We start from the raw sequence: 18,585 nt of genomic DNA, 5'->3' as shown, positions 1-18,585 counted from the left end.
TAGTTTTTCTTAGATTTAATTTTTAAATGGAAAATAATATTTTTTCTAGAAATACAGAGGTTTAATCCACAGACCATTGGCTTGTGGAATCCTGTGCTTTTGAAGTTAGTAAACATGAGTAGATGCAGTTAAATTATCTGTCATTTCGAAGAGCATGTAAAACGTTCTTGAAAATTTCTTAACTGGCAAGTGTTAATTTGCCTCATAAGAATAATCATTGCAACATACATATTAATGTTATATGTTTGAAAAAAAATATGTGTTTAACAGACACTTTACACGTAGATTGTGCTCTGACAATCTTTAAAGTCAAATAAATAAATCCCCTCAATTCATATTTAAGTTACATTTGACTCCTCTATTAGAAGACAGAGCCTACCTTGCCCTGTGATCTTGAACACAATTTTATGTTACTTTTAGCCTCAGGTGTGAAATTAGACAACAAAACCTTATCATTTTAAAAATGTGGTGTTTGATCAAATGATCCAGATTTTATTTCCTTCCATATGCAAAAGTATCTACTTATGCAACTGCTAAATTCTTCTAAAACCTTCCCTTATGCCCAGTTCTTTCACTTGCCCAAGACTAATTATTTAACTCCAGCTCTTGATTCCTTTCCTTCTTGTTCCTTTCTCAACATTGATCCATTGGTTATTCTCTTCTCTTATTTTCATCTCCTTTTCAATTGCCTCCTTCCTTTCATTTTCTGAAGATGCTGAATATGCTTAAATTACCGTAAAAACAAAAACCCTCTCTTCAGATCTAATGTCACCCATTCCCCCATCATGAGATTCTGCCTTATTTTCTCCATTTGACCTTTTTGAAAGCATTGCTTACAGTGCTGTGTTCTCATTTTTAATTTAATTCTCAACCCACTGTAATCTGGTTTCCTTTCTATTTATTTTCCTGTAACAGAAAGGTACCAATAACCTTCACATTTTCAGATCAGATAATAATTTTCAATTTTTCTCAATGGGTTCCCTTTGAATTCATTGAATACTGTTAGATTCCAGAACTTCATATCAGGCCCAAGTCAGCAACTTTTTCTCTTCCTCTTTAAAATAAGACTTAGAATATCAGCTTTCTTCATTCAAGTTCTGGCAGCTGCCACTATTCATTCTATTCTTTGAGATTCTCTGCCAGAGTTCAGAGTGGATCCATTTTCCTTTGCATCTGCTCTTGTTTATTCCCACAGACAGTCATTTGGCTTTATTTTATGTTGTTTTTATTTTTATTATTTACTATATGTTCTCACTTTAAGGATTTTACTGAAAATATCTATAGGATTGTCTGCAGCACTAAGCACATTGCCTACCCATTTACTGTCCCCAAGTAGGTAATCCCTACTCATTCTAAATACAAATATCAATATCCTCAGGAAATTTCTGAATTCTTGCCCCCCCTCCAAATGATTAGATCCCTTTGTAAATTTGTTTAATACCCTCTTCTTTTACATTAGAGACTCATCACAGTTTATAATTGCATATTCATGTCTTAACTTCTTCACCGATCATAATATCAATGGCCATATTTATTTTAATTAATCATTTATCTGTGTCCCTTTGCATAGGGCTTTCTATATATTAAGATGCTCAATAAATATGATATGGATTAATGAAGTGGAATAAATCAAATTCACAACCCACACCTTCATCTTACCTTCTACAGCTATTATCTACAACTGTATTCCATATTTGTCTTTTAACTTCCAGAATCATATACCCAGCCTGTACCCTAGGCATTTCTACCTGTATAAAACATCTCAATCTTTCCATATCTTTTTTTTTTAATATGAAAGAAATGACAAACAAACAAAAATAAACCTCTTAAATTGATTTTATATCTTTCCCCTACCCACACCTATTTTTCCTCTTTACCTCAGTTCAGGGGAAAACCTAGTACTGTATTTCGATAACTCGATGTATCCCTTAACATCTAACCAATTAAGTGGTGTCCATTTTCCTACCTATATATTATAGGATATGTCCTTGCCAGCTCTTATTATTTTGAGTCTCTTTACTTCTTACTACCTCTAATCTAGTCCCCCTTTAATCTATGCTCTATGTTAATTCTGGGGTTATCTTTCTAAAAGAGGAATCTGATCATTTAATTTTTCAGCTCTTTAATGACTAGTTGAAGGCACTTCTTTAAGCAGATCAGCTAATATGGTCCAAGTATATAGCTTTCTCATCTATTTATTTACATAATGAATAATAAGGAAAAATTTTTGTTGTTATTTATTGTGCACTTAATACCATGTGCCCGAGAATATCTCCATTTTAGAAATGAGCAAATATGGGATTGGCCAAGTAAAATTACTTGCTGAGGACCACATAGCTAATAAGTGGTGGACTCAGTATTGAACACAGATCTAAGATCCATGCTCACAATCTTCCTGTAGCCATTACATACATCCTCAATATCTGTGCCTCTGCAAATCTCCAGGACATTCGATATGCTGATCCCTCTTGCTAAAGTCCCCTTGCCTTTCTTTCCTAAATGATGAACTCCTACTTATTTCTTAAGATCTATATGATGTTACTTAATTTTGACGTTTTCTAAACAAATCCAATTGCTGAAATGTTTCCACAATACCGGGTACAAATTATTTTATGCAATCTCATAAAATTATACATTTATTTGTAAATAAATCTGTTCCTAGCAGCAGGTTACAATCTCTAAGAAGATAATAGTTTTGTCTTATTTATCATTTTCTTTGCCGTTTCCTAGCGTGTTTAGCACATAATTTATTTGAATTAAATTTAAAAAAATAAATAACTTCAATCTGTTGTGGTGGTTTGCATTTCTTAGTCAGTGGTTTTATACTGCCCAAGCAAACCATTTCTCTGGAAATACATAAGATATTAAATTACTTAAAACACAGATATAGCAACATAATATCCTAACTAGCATGAAATGTGCCATTGTTTTGTGATTTACTCCATACAGTTCAATATCCTAACTAGCATGAAATGTGCCATTGTTTTGTGATTCACTCCATACACTTGAAAACATCACTGTTCAAGTGTTATCATTTATTTATTTGCATTTTTAACATCTTGCCTTGTTCCAAAAGCATTTCAGGCAGTTTACCAAAAGAATGCATGTACTTACATTATTATAAAATAACATATAAACAGAAGCAGGAAATCAGAATAAAGAAAAATAGACTGCAAATATATCCACCATTTGGGCTAGAACATTAACTATAGTTCATAGCTAGAGTAGCTAAGCTTCAAATTCTGAGCTTCGTGGCTATCACAGTGAACCATGAAGTAGCAGGGGGGTGGGGATGGGGTGGGGGAATTTGATTTTCTTTAATCAAAAAAATAGAAGTATAAATTTCCTCAGAAAAAAAAAAAATTCCTGCATGGAATACTCTTCTTAAAACAATATCATATGGGTTTTCTGTTAGGCAAAGCTGGGTACTGTTGCAGGTAGTAATATCAATATTTTCCCAATAAACGCAGTAATGAATTTCATATTGATGTTTCTTGTAGTCCCCTTCAATAAAAGCTGAAGGCATTACATTAACATACAACTCAGTGAAGGCAATTCTTCAAGGAGCTAAGCTAATATGGTCCAAGTATGTAGCTTTCTCATGGCCCAATTTAATCCAAGGAAAGACTTTAGAGTACTTAGAGAAGTGGATGGACTGTATAACCTTCAAACAATCTTCTGTAAGTATCACTTTTCTCAGTCAGGATGATTAGCAGATAGTTAGCAATAGCATTGTCTGATCAGGGAGCAAGTTGCTGTTTTACAAGTAATGGGCTTTCTAGTAGCCATGATGACTTAAAAAAAAAAAAGCAACATGGTATGTAGAAAGAGAATAGATTTTCCATTTTGCAGACCTGGTGTTTTTCCCAAAGTCTGATATATTTAATGCTATGTTTATGAAAGTCCATTTTCTTATTCTAAGAGACAAATCTAAAATTCTTTCCAATTCTGAAACCATGTGTTTGTTATTTTGATTTATATGCCAGGCCACTTCATTAATAGGTGTCTGTATTTTAGCTAGTGTATGTGCTCAAGTTATTAACACATTATTTTACCTAAAATTCTAAGGAAGCCAAGATCGATTTGTTGCCATGATGAAATACATTTCAACATCTGTAATCAAAAAATTTCCAGAATTTAATTTTATATATGTATTTACACACTCGAATAAAGTAATAAACTCAGAATATTATGAATTTTATAAAACATTTAAAAATAGAAAATTTAATTAATGTGGGTTATATTTTCTGTTAATTTTACTTCAGTAGCAGCATCAACAAATTTTATAACAGTTAATTAACTTTTCCCCCAGATAATGCATGAAAATACACCATTAACTGATTTTTTTCATAAGCCACATTTCCCCTTTCCCACTTATATAAGTCTCAATCACCAGTAAAATAACTTCCACAGACATTGTTTTTTACTTGAGTTTATTTTATGATTTCTCAGTCTTCTATATCTGCAGACAATGAAATTGAGAACTTTCAGGATAATTACAAAATAAAATTGTAGAATAAACTATTGAAATCTGTTAATAATCATAAATATTTTTGTATTCTATAAACACCTAATGTTTATGTATTTTACATACATATATTCATATATATGTATATATATTCAGAGTAATCAATCTAGTACCTTCCATTCATTTTTCATTAAGCAAACATTTTTAGAGACTGCTCTGTGCCAGGAGCTATGTTAGTTAGGAGTTTTGCATTGCATAGTCTATGCCTTCAAAGAGCTTACAATCAAGTAAATTTTAAAACAGAAGTGAAAAAATGTATATAACATTATAGCGATAAGCACTAGTGTGCTGTGGAAGCACATGAAAGGGGGACTAATTGCTGTAGCAAGTGATGTTCAACAGATGTGATTCTGAGCTAAGTCAGTGTAAAATGTATCTGACTTAGAGGACCAATGTGGGTTGATTACCAGTTCCTAGCTTTATTGTGGTACTATTCAGAGGTTAGAGAATACAGGAGGGTGTTCAGATTTACGTTGGCAGTGAAAGTAACCTTAATTCATGTTTGGACATTTTATGTTTTAAAAACCTGTAGATGGAAAAGTCAGTGAAACATAGTGGGTAAGAATTCTGGTGAGAGAAATTATAGCAGTCATCCATAATTAGCCAAAGCCATAATGGTCACTTAATTTAAAAATAGCAGTGCCAATTTGTCTTTATTTCCCCCATTCTCCTTCATTTTGGTTTAGTTCTTCATATTTAACATTATTTTTTAACTTGTATTTTCAACCATATCTGACCTTATACTTGAAAAGTTATGAAGTGGCCTACCTAAGAGTCTTAAAGTAGAAATGAAAAAATTAGACTATGAGAAATTAGATAATATGAACAATCAAAGCTCACCTAGTTCTCAAAAGAATCTAAACTTTATATAGGGACATGAGCATTCATTCAACAAAATTATCTCATAGCAGTGAGTACTGGTTTGAACAGTTAACACAACACTAGACTTCATTGGACAGTTTCTCTTCCAGAGTCTGAGGATCTGAGTGTAAGCCAAGGATTACATCACATAACGTAATATCAGTCTAGAGTGGTCGAAAATCATGTGGTCCAAGTATTCTGCCTGCCAATGGTCTGGCTTGATTAGAGACTTGCATGATGTTCAGAAGACTTTATAACATAATATCCATCAACTTGGTTGTTTGTAACAGAAGTTAATAATGAATAGGGCAAGGTAATATCTTCTAGTAATGGCTTAAAGGGTGAATATTCTTTGGTGCTATCACTGGCAGATCTAGGTGTTATAAAGAACATTAATAAAATATATTATGTGGACTTAATCTGTATATTCTGCTTTAGCAGATCTTAGAATTGTAAGTCAGCTATGAATTCAACAGTATGTTTTATCTATATGTGTGTGTGTGTGTGTGTGTATGTATGTATGTATGTATGTGTGTGTGTGTGTGTGTGTGTATGTATATATATATGTATATGTATGTGTGTGTGTATATATACATATATATATACACACACACATACATACATACATACATACATACGTACACGATTTTAATTCTAACCAAATAGGAACACTTTTATTTACTATAGGTTTGTGGTAATTATTTTTTTAAATGACCTGAGGGGAGTTATTTTATCATTTCAAACAAGGTTTTTAAGATTCTGAGCCAGAAAGGTTTTACTGGGCTAGTGCTAGGAATTAAGAAGGTTTAACACCATGAAGGTGTCCTACTTTTCATTCAATAAACTGGTAAGACATTACAAGTGCCAACCACTGTTTGATGAAAGATAGTACTGATGACTACGGCACTTTTTCTTGCTACCGATTCTGAAAATAGTTAATTTTCTAACTTCCAAGGGAGTATTTTGAAGCCCGATCCATTATCTTCTCAAGTGCTAAGACTACCTCTGAAGTTTATACTTAATATTCAGAAGTTGAAGCCATATTTTGGACAGCAAGAAAAAAAATAAGATGAAATTTTGATTTGTAGCTAAGTCACTAAATATTACAAACATATATTGGAATAATTTTTAACACTGCTTGTTATAGCATCCATGGTGCTGTGATGAAACAAAAAAACACCAACAAACAAATTTATAGGGTTCACATTTGGCTGGTACATATGGGTGCAGCCCTTCTTGGTATTTATAGCTGATGTCCATTTGTATTAGTCAAGAGTATCTGTTCTGATGTGTTAATGTTTCTGCTCTAGCATTTGTTACATATATATATATATATATATATATATGTATGTATATATATGTATATACATATATATGCACTTGTATACATGTACATACTATATGTATGGGTAATATTATACTATATCTATAGTATTACCCATACATTTATGTAAAATTGAAAGGTATTTAAGTGTGGGGGGAGGGCAGGAAAGATGCTGGTAAGAGTTAGCATAGTTTCTATTAGTAGACTCCTCTTGCAACAAAAATCATTTACATTTTATGTTTCTTTGTCTAAATGTCTAAATCCTACATCATCATTCCTGACCCAACTTAAATCTCCCTCTTCCACAAAACATTCCTTGAGCTCTCCTCTACACAGTGTTTATGTCTTCCAAAGATATAAAGTACATTATCTATACATTTTATTTACCAATAATTGTTGTCTAGCTCATCATAGTTATAACTTTCACTTCTTTTCACTAACAGACTATGTTTTTCACTGTGGTTTGACTATGTATTAGTTCACAGTGATGAACTCTATCAGTTCATCAACTATGTTGATTCTCACAACATATAATTATTTCTCTTTTTTCAAACTAGAAGCTGAAGTAGAGAGAGATTAAGGAACATTCTCAAGGACCAAATTCTCTATAAATGTAATTTGATATCATTTCAAATGATGCTTAGATATAGTTGAAATAATATGAACACTATATGTTACAAACTTTATGGGTTAAAGAGTCTTTTTAGAAGATTGACCTAGTAATTTAAATTAAATTGGAATAATTTAGGAAAAAATACTTTAAGTTTCACACAGCTTCCTCAGAGAGAAAGTCACATAGCATGGTGTTTAAAGCAGAGGTTTAGAAGTCACACACATCTAAGTGTGTATGATTTTTCATCCACTTAATAAACAAGATACCTGGTCATGTCACAAAAACTCTTTAGCTTCCATTTTAATTTGTAACATAGGGTTAATAGAACTTACTTTCTATCCAGTAGTAAAGTTTGTCACAGATGACACCCAGGCTTACCATTCACCCTGCCATCTCCTAGTTGTTGACTATCATCTGATCAGTTGCATGCTTGCAGATTACCCTCCACTTGTAACATGGCAACTGCAAGTGTCACTTTGAAGAAAGGCTATTTTATAGCTTTTTATAAAGTTACAAGTGGTGATCCCTCATCTTTTTTCCTTTTATGCTCCAGCCAGGTCTGGAAGAATGCCTCATCAATGAGGGAAAAAGAGAAGGAAAACCTGATGTCAGTGAAGGAAAGAAAACCTGGGCTTGTTTTCAGATCCTTCTGGGCTCTCAGAGACACTTTCAGACCTTATTTTACTTGAACATTTGTGAATTTTTATTTCAAAATAATTGATACTCAAAATTCCATTCTAGATCAATCGATTGGTCCTCTAAAACTGTTGATTTACATTATTTACTATATTGCATAATTCATTGCTGGCTTAATTGTGTTCACATTTTGATAACAAACAATACATTTATATTAGTATAGAAATGCAGATAAATAGTATTTCTATTTTCAGGTTTCATTAATCCGGTTACCTATTATGCCTTACCTCATGGAAAGCAGTATGCTAAATGCTAAGATTACAATGAACAAGACAGAAGTAGCATTAGCTTTCACTGAACTAAGTTTCTAATGAGAAAGAAAAATTTTAACCAAATAGTTACAACACAAAAGAAGGAATTTACAAATTTTGAAAAATGTCATGTGGGAATAAACTGGATGTTATGAAAGAATGTATATGAGGAAAAGGACCATGTTAGAGAGAGTGGTTAGCGAAGGCCTTTCTGAGGAAATGATATTTAACCAAGATCAAAATACGGCAGGGAATTAATCACATAAAATACAGGATCGAGAGAAGGCATTCCAGGCAGAGAAAGTAGCATGGCCACAGGCACCAAACAAGGAAATATTCTGAAAACTGAAGTTATTTTAATAGGACTGGTATGTAATGAGCACAAGAAAAAAAACCATGGTAAGAAGTGTTGAGTTTATTCTAAGTTCCATGAGATGGTGTTTAAGAGATTTAAGCAGAAGAGTGACATGATCCAATTTATGTCTTTAAAAAATTTTTGTGTCCATAGTATGTTTAATGGTTGGATGAGGTCAAGCTTAGCTGGCAGAGCAATCAGCAATATCTATTTGTCTGGTCAAGAGATAACAGTGACACCTAGACTAGAGTCTGTGAGAACTGAACTGGGGATTATAAAAAGAAACAGATTATGGATAAACTAGGCGAAAATCAAAAAGTTTGTATTTCATCTTCCTTCTGTGTTTTTAGTGTTTATGATACTGCCATCTGTATATGGTTATAATTTCCCACCATCTGAGTAAAGCTTTGCTGTTTGATTTTGACATGAAGGGGGAAATCCTGTTATCGAGTAAAAGAGTAAATTTCTTTATTCAGAATTTGAGATGATTCATTATAGGTAATCATTCCTCTTGTTGAAAGAGTTCTATATTTTACTTTTCATTCACTCATTCATTCAGCAGACTGTTGAGCTACTACAGTAGTCAAAGCTGCTGTACTAGTTATTAAAGTTGTAGTTTTAATTGTTTTTCATGTGAGCAACAAAAAATGGCTCTCCAGAAAAATGGTACTATTGATCTTACTCTGGGGGTTTCTTCACCCTCATGGTTTTAAGACTTAATAAACTCTTTTTAGTTTTTTCCGTGAATTCCTTCTTTCTAATGGGTAATGATGTTTGCCAAGATACTTTTCTTCAGAATTTGAACTGGAGTTTGGAAACGTTAAGCAGCTGGCTCAACCCACATTCTGTTCATTCTTTTATTTTTCAATAGAAAAAAGAGAAAGCCTCTGTAATGATACAGAACAATGCCTATGCAGTGGCTGTTGCCAATTATGCCCCGAACCTTTCAAAAGACCCAGTTCTCTCCACCATCTCCAAGAGTGCAACCACGCCAGAACCCAACAAGAAGCCGGAAAACAAGCCAGCCGAAGCCAAAAAAACCTTCAACAGTGTTAGCAAAATTGACAGAATGTCTAGAATAGTTTTCCCAGTTTTGTTTGGTACATTTAATTTAGTTTACTGGGCTACGTATTTAAACAGGGAACCTGTATTAGGGGTCAGTCCTTGAATCTAGGCACAGATTAACTTTGGGATGTATAGCAACATTAAGCTTGGTTTGTTTTGCTATGTATAGTCTGACTAATAACTGCTAATTTGTGAACCAATGTGTACAGTATGTAAATAGCGATACAGCTTACCAGTACACCTCTAATGGAGACATGCATTTGCCAACTCGCGAAACTACAGGCAGAAAGAACTCTACACCCAAAACTTTTTAAGATTTACTCTAGGAACTGATTTAAGGTGGATTTCAGGTGACCTGATTTATTTCCTCTTCTAATAGCAGTGAAAACGTGGATCCTATACTACATTTCATGAACCCTTTTGATTCAGGTCTTACATAGGAGTATTTTCTACTGTTGCCTAACTATAATGTTAAGATAACATTGCCATTTCATGATAAATTCTTCTAAATAACAGAACCTCATGTCTGCAACATTATATCTGAGCACCCTTCTCGAGTGCTCAGAATCTCTCCTTGTATAATTAGAAGCTTAGCACACATCAGAAGAAAAACTAGAGATTTGACATCAGCTTTTAATTACTCTGCATAGTATCTATAGCTATGTACATATTACAGCATGACATGCTCAAATAATTACGAGTAACCTCTGACAGGGTGTTAATTATGCCTAGAATTTAATAACTATTGGAATATCATAGTCTCTACATTTTTAGTGTTAGTTTATTTGAAAATAATAATTGAAATTCTATAGATCATTTTAATCATTGGATACTACCTTAAATTAAAAAAAGGTAAAATTAAATGTGTCTTACTCTTTCCAGGTATGTGTTGTACTGAAATTGATCAGCAAAATTTTTTTGGTGCTGGAGACTGGAAAAAGCATCCAGTTTGGCTGCTGTGGAACAACATTCATATTGGATTAGAAAAGTGTGCCAAAAACTCCCACCAATGAGAATTCATAGGTGTCACAGAATATAGATGAGCACTTACATGATTCTCTTCTTTCCTGTTTACTGTAAATTCTGCCTTAAGGCTTCTTTTCATCAGGACTCAGAAGCCACTAATTACAAAGGAAAGAGCAGTTAATTGGCACATTTTTCTGTCTTGAAAGCAGCACTTTCAGATAAGAATTAATGTAAATCTGTTTTTGTAAATTGCAACTTTAAATTTCGCTGACTCAAATTTACAACAGCTTTGTATACCAGAAGAGGTTTTGGTAAGAGTTGAAAATTTTTAAACTGAAACTTCAAAGCATCACCAACAGATTGTGAATTAATTTACATGCAGAAAAATAACACACACTCAATTAGCTAAATTACAACACATACAAACATGTAGCTTAAATTAGAAACCACAATTTTCAATTTTATAGAATTACTGATTATTAATGGGTAAAATTCATTTTTCTTTTAATATTTAAAAAATGCCCTTTATGCCCCTGAAATATGTTAATAGAAGTTAACAATTGTGTCTCATGTGTAGATTCAATGTTTTTGGAAAACTTAAAACCCTTTTGACTCACATATACATTAGCAGTTATTAGCTGACTTTTACTAATAGATACACTTTTACGATGGTGTTTTTGTAGAAAAATAAGTAGTCAAATAGTGTCATTTCTTGCAGTTTTGTATAGTATTTCAGTATAGTGCATAAATAAGTATGTTCATAAAATCAATAAAAGGAGTATCTTATTGAAATAAGCAAAATCACAACAGAAATTTCTATTTCTTTGCCTCATTTACATTTTTTCTTTTCTTTTTCTTTTTTTGTTTTAGTGTGATTTTATTATGTGCTTTGCATGATTATATTATTACCAGGGTCACAAATGCATCTTATTGACAGATTTTGATGTGAAGACAGCCTTGAAATTAAAAATTCCCTCACAGAAGGTAATAAAATAAAATTGTTACATGAGCTAAAAAATGTATTTCTTTAATTCCCTTTCAATAACGACTTCTTTAACATCTAAATAGATTTAAAATGTGCACTTTACTTATACATTGAAATGGAAGATATCCTATTTTCTTACACATTTAAATATAGCACAGCTCTTCTGCGTAGTTTAGGGGAGTGTGCCATAGTCTGAGAATGTACACAATGCTTGAAGGCAAGCAATAAAAATGCTTTGTATGGTATGCATTAATAGACAATTTAAAAATATTGTTCAAGTTCTGCATTGCCCCTTTAATGTCTGACTATAAATTATAAATTTATAAATATGTACATATGTAAAAATAGTTGTAAATATCAGTTTCTGTAGGACAAAAAAATGACTCACCCACATCTTTGACAAAGGGATGCAACTACATCAATGGCACCAGTTTTATTAAAGTTTATGGTATATTGGCCAGAAGAGTTATCATTAATGTTATTCTTAGTTATAATTGAAACTCTTATTTGAACCTGATGACATCGTAATAGTTCATATTTTCTGATAATGTGGTTCAGGATTTTCTATTATTTCTTTTTGTTGAATTTTTCACACTTTTTAATCTTTTAAATTTCAATAAATCAAAGAGAGCCTTTGGTATTGCTGGAGAGCAGGAGGATGCTCCATGGGAAAGAATTTTAAATGATAAAAAATAGTCTTTACAATTATCTTCCCTTCCATAAACCATTTTAAAAACATCAAGGTGACATGGATTTATTGAAATAAGGCTAATTTTTCAGGAAATGCAGTTTTAATATACTAACAGTGGTCTCATTGGCCCATAATATTATGCCTATTTTATGCAGTTGTACTTTGACATAAAAGGTTATGGTATGTAAAAAATGTAGGTAAATATGTGTACATATGTAGAGGTATAATTTCACTGTATAGCTACTGCTCTGATTCAGCTAATATTTATTCAACAAATATTTTTTTACCTCTTCCTATGTGCCATCAAGTGGAAAGAGGGTTAATACTCCTCATATCACACCCATAGAACTTAGTTAAAAATTAAAGTACATCTCATTCTTATAAAGAGTTAAAATCAAAAACTAAATGGAACATGTAAATTAATTTAGCAGTAAGAGTTGTTCACTTAGCTGTGAGATCACTACTCTGCTAAGTTGGTGGCTATTTCTTTTCTCCTATCGGCATTCTTATTTGTTTGAATATAAATATGAAATTAATATAACCATTTAACATTTTTCAAACTTCAGTGACTTTTTTAGTTTAGCCATGTTTTTCAGGAATCTTTCTATTTTAAATTTATCTCAAGTTTGGATAAGTGATCTCCTTGAACTACATTTGCACTTTTTTTTTCTTAAATAGTTCATAGTTTACTTAAAAAGAACACAGAAGCTATTATTTCACTCATAGTGTATACATATGAAATATTCTCATGTGTTTATGATGTGGCTTTTTTTATATTCCTAGTTGAGGGAACAGAACTCGGCCATGGTATCATAGATTCTAGAGGGGCACCAAAGCTCAGTGAATACCGGACTTCGGTGTGGCTTGTCATCATTCCTATGTGAGGACAAGGGAAATAGTTCAAGTCATCCTTGCAAAGTTACGGTTCTTCAGTATCTATTAAGAGCACTTTTCAAGTGCTCCATACTTGATGCCCCCAGACAATGCCTGTGGAATACTAAAACATTTATTACTTAATTTATTACCCAGGACCATATTAATAAATTTATTACACAGGTTGTTTCTGTTATTAATCTTCTGGCATTCCTACATTCATCTGAATATTTTGCAACGATTTTTTCATATAAAAAGATTCAGAATTTTAAGGGAATCATAAGCTGAGCTATTGTTACCCTGTATTGCATTCATTTTCCTTTTAATTCAGGTTTCATGGGCACCTTGGCTTCCCTTTTATTAATCTAAAGTTATACAGAAGCATAAAATTGCAACTGAGGGGAGTGCAGTTATTTTTAACACTTGCATACATGGGAACCCAGGAAACTGTATCCAAATCAGTCATAACTGCATGGACAAGACAAATTATGACATTTTCATCTATTGAATTCATACTTTAAAAATGAAATTCAGCAATTAATAATTTCTAATATTCATAATCTTGCATTATCAACTTTATATAAAAGATATTTTCCATTGGTATTAAGCACTCATATTTTCATCATATTCAAAGACAAATTCAGGACTTCAAAAACAGGAAAAGAAGAGCCTCACCAGAATAATGAGGCTGTTGTTAAACTAAGTGAAGCATTTTCTCTTTTTAACTCCTAAGAGAGGGAAGAAATTACATACACAATTATATGCAGAGATACCCAACAGTCATGAGTCTATCAAGGTACACATCATGATTAAAATTCTAAAATAGATAAAGTTCATGTGAAAACATTTGAGGAATGTAGTAATCAATAAATTATTCAATATCTACTTATAAGGATTTTATATCATGTTCTTCCTTAAAATTCTTAATTATCCAACTTATTTAGATTACTATTTTCAATTCTATTTAGTTGAAATTTTCTATTTTTGTTTGTTTATATAAAGAATATTTTCTTATAGGTAATTATGTACCCTGCTTCAAATCACTTTCTCTATGCTGCATTTAATGCATAACATCATTTAATATTGCCAGTAGAGAAGAATAAATAACAAGTTTATGCTTCAGTTTATGGTAATATTCCCAAAGCACTTTTAATAAGTTATTAGCTTTGATTTGAAGTGTGTGTGTGTGCGCACACATTTGTGTGTGTGCGTGTGTGTTTCCCAGGTACGAAAGAACATTTTGAGAAATTCAGACAAATTTATGAAATCTAGACAATTTATTTTATTAATTGATTCAATCACAAATGTAGTTCTTATTAAACTAGGAATTCACTAGTTAGTCAATAGAATAGCTTTTTCAATAAATCAGTAACAAACTTATTAATTAGAATTTAGTCTGGAGCTATACAAATGGTTAGAAATACGCTTCTTACACAGGTGTAAACATTTTTTCTGATTTTTTTTAGCTGATTCTTTTGAGCCATTAAGTTCAAAATGATATCACAATTCTGCTTGTAAGATAGAATAGAAAAAGCCTTCAACTCCAAGTTTCTCAATGGTGGTTTTTGAAAGCCTCCATTAAATTAAATACTTGGTTGATCATTTTTAAATATCAAGTCATTTACATTCGTTAATGGTTAGTTTTGTACTTTTTTGAATTGAAATACTGCTGAGTATATTCTTATAGATAGTTCATCTATAATTGCATGCTACCATTACATTCTAGTCAGTATTCCAAGCCCTTTACATATATTACCTTATTCAGTCACAACCACCGTAATCACTGTGTGATTCTTGAAGTTGCGGAAGTTTTAAATTTCTATATAGTACACCAACACACTAGTCTAACATATATTTTAAGTAAAGTTAAAAAAAGAAAAAGCTGTATTTTTTTTTGCTTTAATTAAAATTTATACTTATACCTTTTGGGGAGCATCAATCTACTATACTTAATATGAAAGTCACTATCTGCTATTCTATACAATAAATCCAAGCAAACACTAAAACTAAACTGTACAACAACCAAGAGTCTACTTTTGTGAAACTAGCTATTTATTAACATTGGTTACAATTAGTTTCTCGAAATACATTACATTTTTATTTTTTGATCCCTAGGTACTTCTCATGTATAAAAAATGCTTAGAGTTGATTAAGCACACAGAAGAAGCACTTCCTTCTTTATTTTCTCTTTCTTCCTTCTGTCTTTCTTTTCTTCCCTCCTTCCTTCCCTCCTTCCTTCCTTCCTTCCTTCCTTCCTTCCTTCCTTCCTTCCTTCCTTCCTTCCTTGCTTTATTTTTAAAATTTATATTAAAACTGAACCTTCCTTCCTTCCTTCCTTCCTTTTTCTTTCTTTTCTTTCTTTCTTGCCTGTTCGGTTAGGAGTTGGAGAGGTTTTTATTCGCAATATTGTTGGTTTCATGACATTTAAATCCATCAGACTTCAAGTATTTTATATTGATTCCATCAAGCAATTTGTTACAAATTACTATTAATAGAAAGAAGCCTAAACTGACCCCCAATAAATGCCAGTATTGGGATTATAAGTGTTAAATTATCTTAGCTGGTATAATAATTGCAGTTTTACATACTTCGTTTCGGAAGACTAACTTTACCATAACATGCTGACAAATGCAAGCCTATATTGTTGGATAAACGAGGCTCTCCAACAAAGCATAATTGTAAAAACAAAAGGTCCTAAGAAAGCTAAACAACAAAGTTCAATCACTGTAGGGGTAATGCCTTATATATTTATTCCCAATTTATATATGTTTTAAATATTCAGCACAGTAGTGGAAGCTCTTGGCTATGTTTTATACCTCACGTAATGTGTGAAGAAGTTGAATGTGTTATTAGAAAGGCCTAAACAAATTGAACTTTGAGCCACAATTTTCATGAATTAAACTTTATCATCTATGGATAAGTCCCTGATTGTTGATCTTGGGTGCTTGATCCACAATTGATTTCAATTTGTTGGTATCCACTGGTTTTCAATATTTTTCTGAGCAGATACAAATTCAGGATTTGTGTGCTCCAAACTGAGGAATGTGACCTTTCATGAAATACTCCCTTTAGAAGTGACATACATGAACACTTATAAGCTTCATATTTGTTGTTAAATTAGAGAAGAAAGAACAAAAGAACTGAAATGTTTTCCCTTTGCTACAAATTAATAATAAAATTACATGCATAAGGAATGTATGTTAAATCTCCAAATATAAACTTTAAACATTCACATTAGGTGAAATTTAAATTTTCTGGGTGATATTATACTTGTATGGTAGGTTTCCTGGTTTGAGGAAATTATTCGGGAGATAATAATATTCGTAATTTGTGACCTTGTTGTAATTGGGAAAAGTCACTATTTTTTATGTGTGTAAGATAATTCAACCTTTATTGAATGTGTCATTATGCTTGCTGTTAAAAAAAAATCCCTAATTAATCACATGCAAATTAATGCTAAACATTATCTTTTTGTACTTATTAAAATTAATTTAAATATATTTGATCTGAAAATTGTGGTTTTTGTCCTCTAATCATTACGTTTGCTTATAATAATTGAATTTATTGTAAATGTGACTTTTTATCGAGGTATAACACCTACATCTTATAATAGTGGTTTTAAATCTTAATTTCTTAGATATCTTTTTAAAATAGAAAGTATAGGGTGACAGGAGAAGTATAAATCTACCCTGAAATTTTAGGCGGGAGAGTCATGAATTGCTAATGTTGAATTTTTTTAACACATTAAGAAAGTGGTACTATGGAAAATAAAAGTTCACCCAGAAAATTGGCTACATTCTATTATAAAAGTGTCACATTTACATGAAAGTATTAAATAAAATAAATAAGATTTTTTCTTTAGATAGAGTCAAGTTTATCATTCTGTTTGTAAACCTGAAATAGCACAGTTTTCTAGTTGAATAGATTCTCTTAATTTAATGCAATTTTATTGAAATGAGCTCCTCATTTGTTTATTACTATTATTGCTAATATTGCTGAAATTAAATAATTTTAAATGTCAAAATAGTATAACAGAGCCATTTTTATCAATAAGATAAGTTCTCATACACTATTTCTCAACCCTCACCACACTTCAAAATCACTTGAAGAGTTTTAAGAAAACATTAGTCCTATCCTAGATCAAATAATTTAGAATCCTGAGAGAAGTTATGATAAATTTTTAAAACTCCCACTGTAATTCTACTCTGCAGCTATGTGTATACATGTTTTTATTTTATAAACCTATTTATGGGCTTTCTCTAATCTCTGGTTCTATTTTGGAGACCTCTGCTTGCTTGTGTATAGTTTCAAGTTTAGTCTATATTACTAAAGAAAAAAAAAATTACATGAACATTACAAGTTAGTTTTTCTCATAATGAAGTGAATTTAAGTGACAGTGTCAAATCTTGTGCAACAAAGTATCCATTCTTAAAAATTTACTATATAATCAATTAATTATAATCTAATTAAAATTATTAATTTGTACATTATAGACTCGCAGATAATTATAAACAATGTGAGTATACATACAGTTATATAGTATTATAATTGTTATTTTTCAGTCTATGCTTTTAAATCAAAATATTTTTAAAATTACTCATACTAACACATTTTGCTACTATTTTCCTGGGGGAAAACATGCTTACTTTAAATAATAAGGTGAGTATGTATAGCTTCAAATTCACATCTCAGTAAAATTATAGTCAGAAAAATGCTACATTTTTCAATAGCATTTAGCTAGTTTCTCCAATATCAATTTATAGTCTAGGCTTTGTTAAATTCATGTAAATGAAAGCAGGCTATAAAGGGAAGCATTTTATGTTATCTTTGCTCCAAACAATTTAGAAAAGGAGGAGCTAAGGTTTCAATGGGATTCCTATGGAATTAGAAATTTTGCCTCACCTTTAGAGTGAAAAACCAAGGAAACTGCTGAGAAAGCAATTTCAGTGAACATTTTGGAGCATAAATATTTGAGGTTCATTTGTCTGGGAAAATTCATTCTTGTGGAACTCCTTGTGGAACTCCATTAATGGCTTAAAATTTTTTAACATTTCTTCCATGAATCAATAAAAATAATCTTATGGAAAATTTCTAAATCATGTCTTAAGATGTACAATAGTAAAAAGATGTAAATAATGAAGCATATCAACTTTGAACTGTTCTTGTACTCACTGGTTAAAAGCTCATTTACTTTCAAACTAAATACACATGAAACGCCAAATAAATGGGAAAAGAAAGAGTATCAATACTTAAAAATCATCAAGCATGCCTCTTACAGGAAGATTTCGCTATGAGTGTGGACATGGGCCACCACCCCTAAGGCTTATCTCAAAGTCCAATACATTCCAGACAATTGATTCTATATTTAAGGAAAAAA

The 18,585-nt window shown here is 31.6% G+C and overlaps 1 protein-coding gene across 4 annotated transcripts in view; it reads left to right on the top strand.

The window, feature by feature from the left end:
* GABRA2 (gamma-aminobutyric acid type A receptor alpha2 subunit) overlaps positions 1 to 11,677 on the top strand; it is a 123,563-nt gene extending 111,886 nt beyond the window's left edge. For 3 of the 4 annotated variants that reach the window (XM_025040286.1, XM_006922470.3, XM_025040287.1), the window contains exon 10: positions 9,500 to 11,677. In XM_025040286.1, coding sequence (XP_024896054.1) covers positions 9,500 to 9,796 — 297 coding nt within the window. In that variant the 3' untranslated portion in view covers positions 9,797 to 11,677. Of the gene's footprint in view, positions 1 to 3,500; positions 3,681 to 9,499 lie in introns of all 4 variants that reach the window. The other variant, XM_025040288.1, reaches the window with a different exon arrangement.
* Positions 11,678 to 18,585: the final 6,908 nt, after the last annotated feature.

This window comes from Pteropus alecto, unplaced genomic scaffold, assembly GCF_000325575.1.
Source record: "Pteropus alecto unplaced genomic scaffold, ASM32557v1 scaffold57, whole genome shotgun sequence".
Taxonomy (NCBI): Eukaryota; Metazoa; Chordata; class Mammalia; order Chiroptera; family Pteropodidae; genus Pteropus; species Pteropus alecto.
The sequence above is the reverse complement of the archived record's forward strand: the minus strand, read 5'-3'. Positions and strand labels throughout refer to the sequence as shown.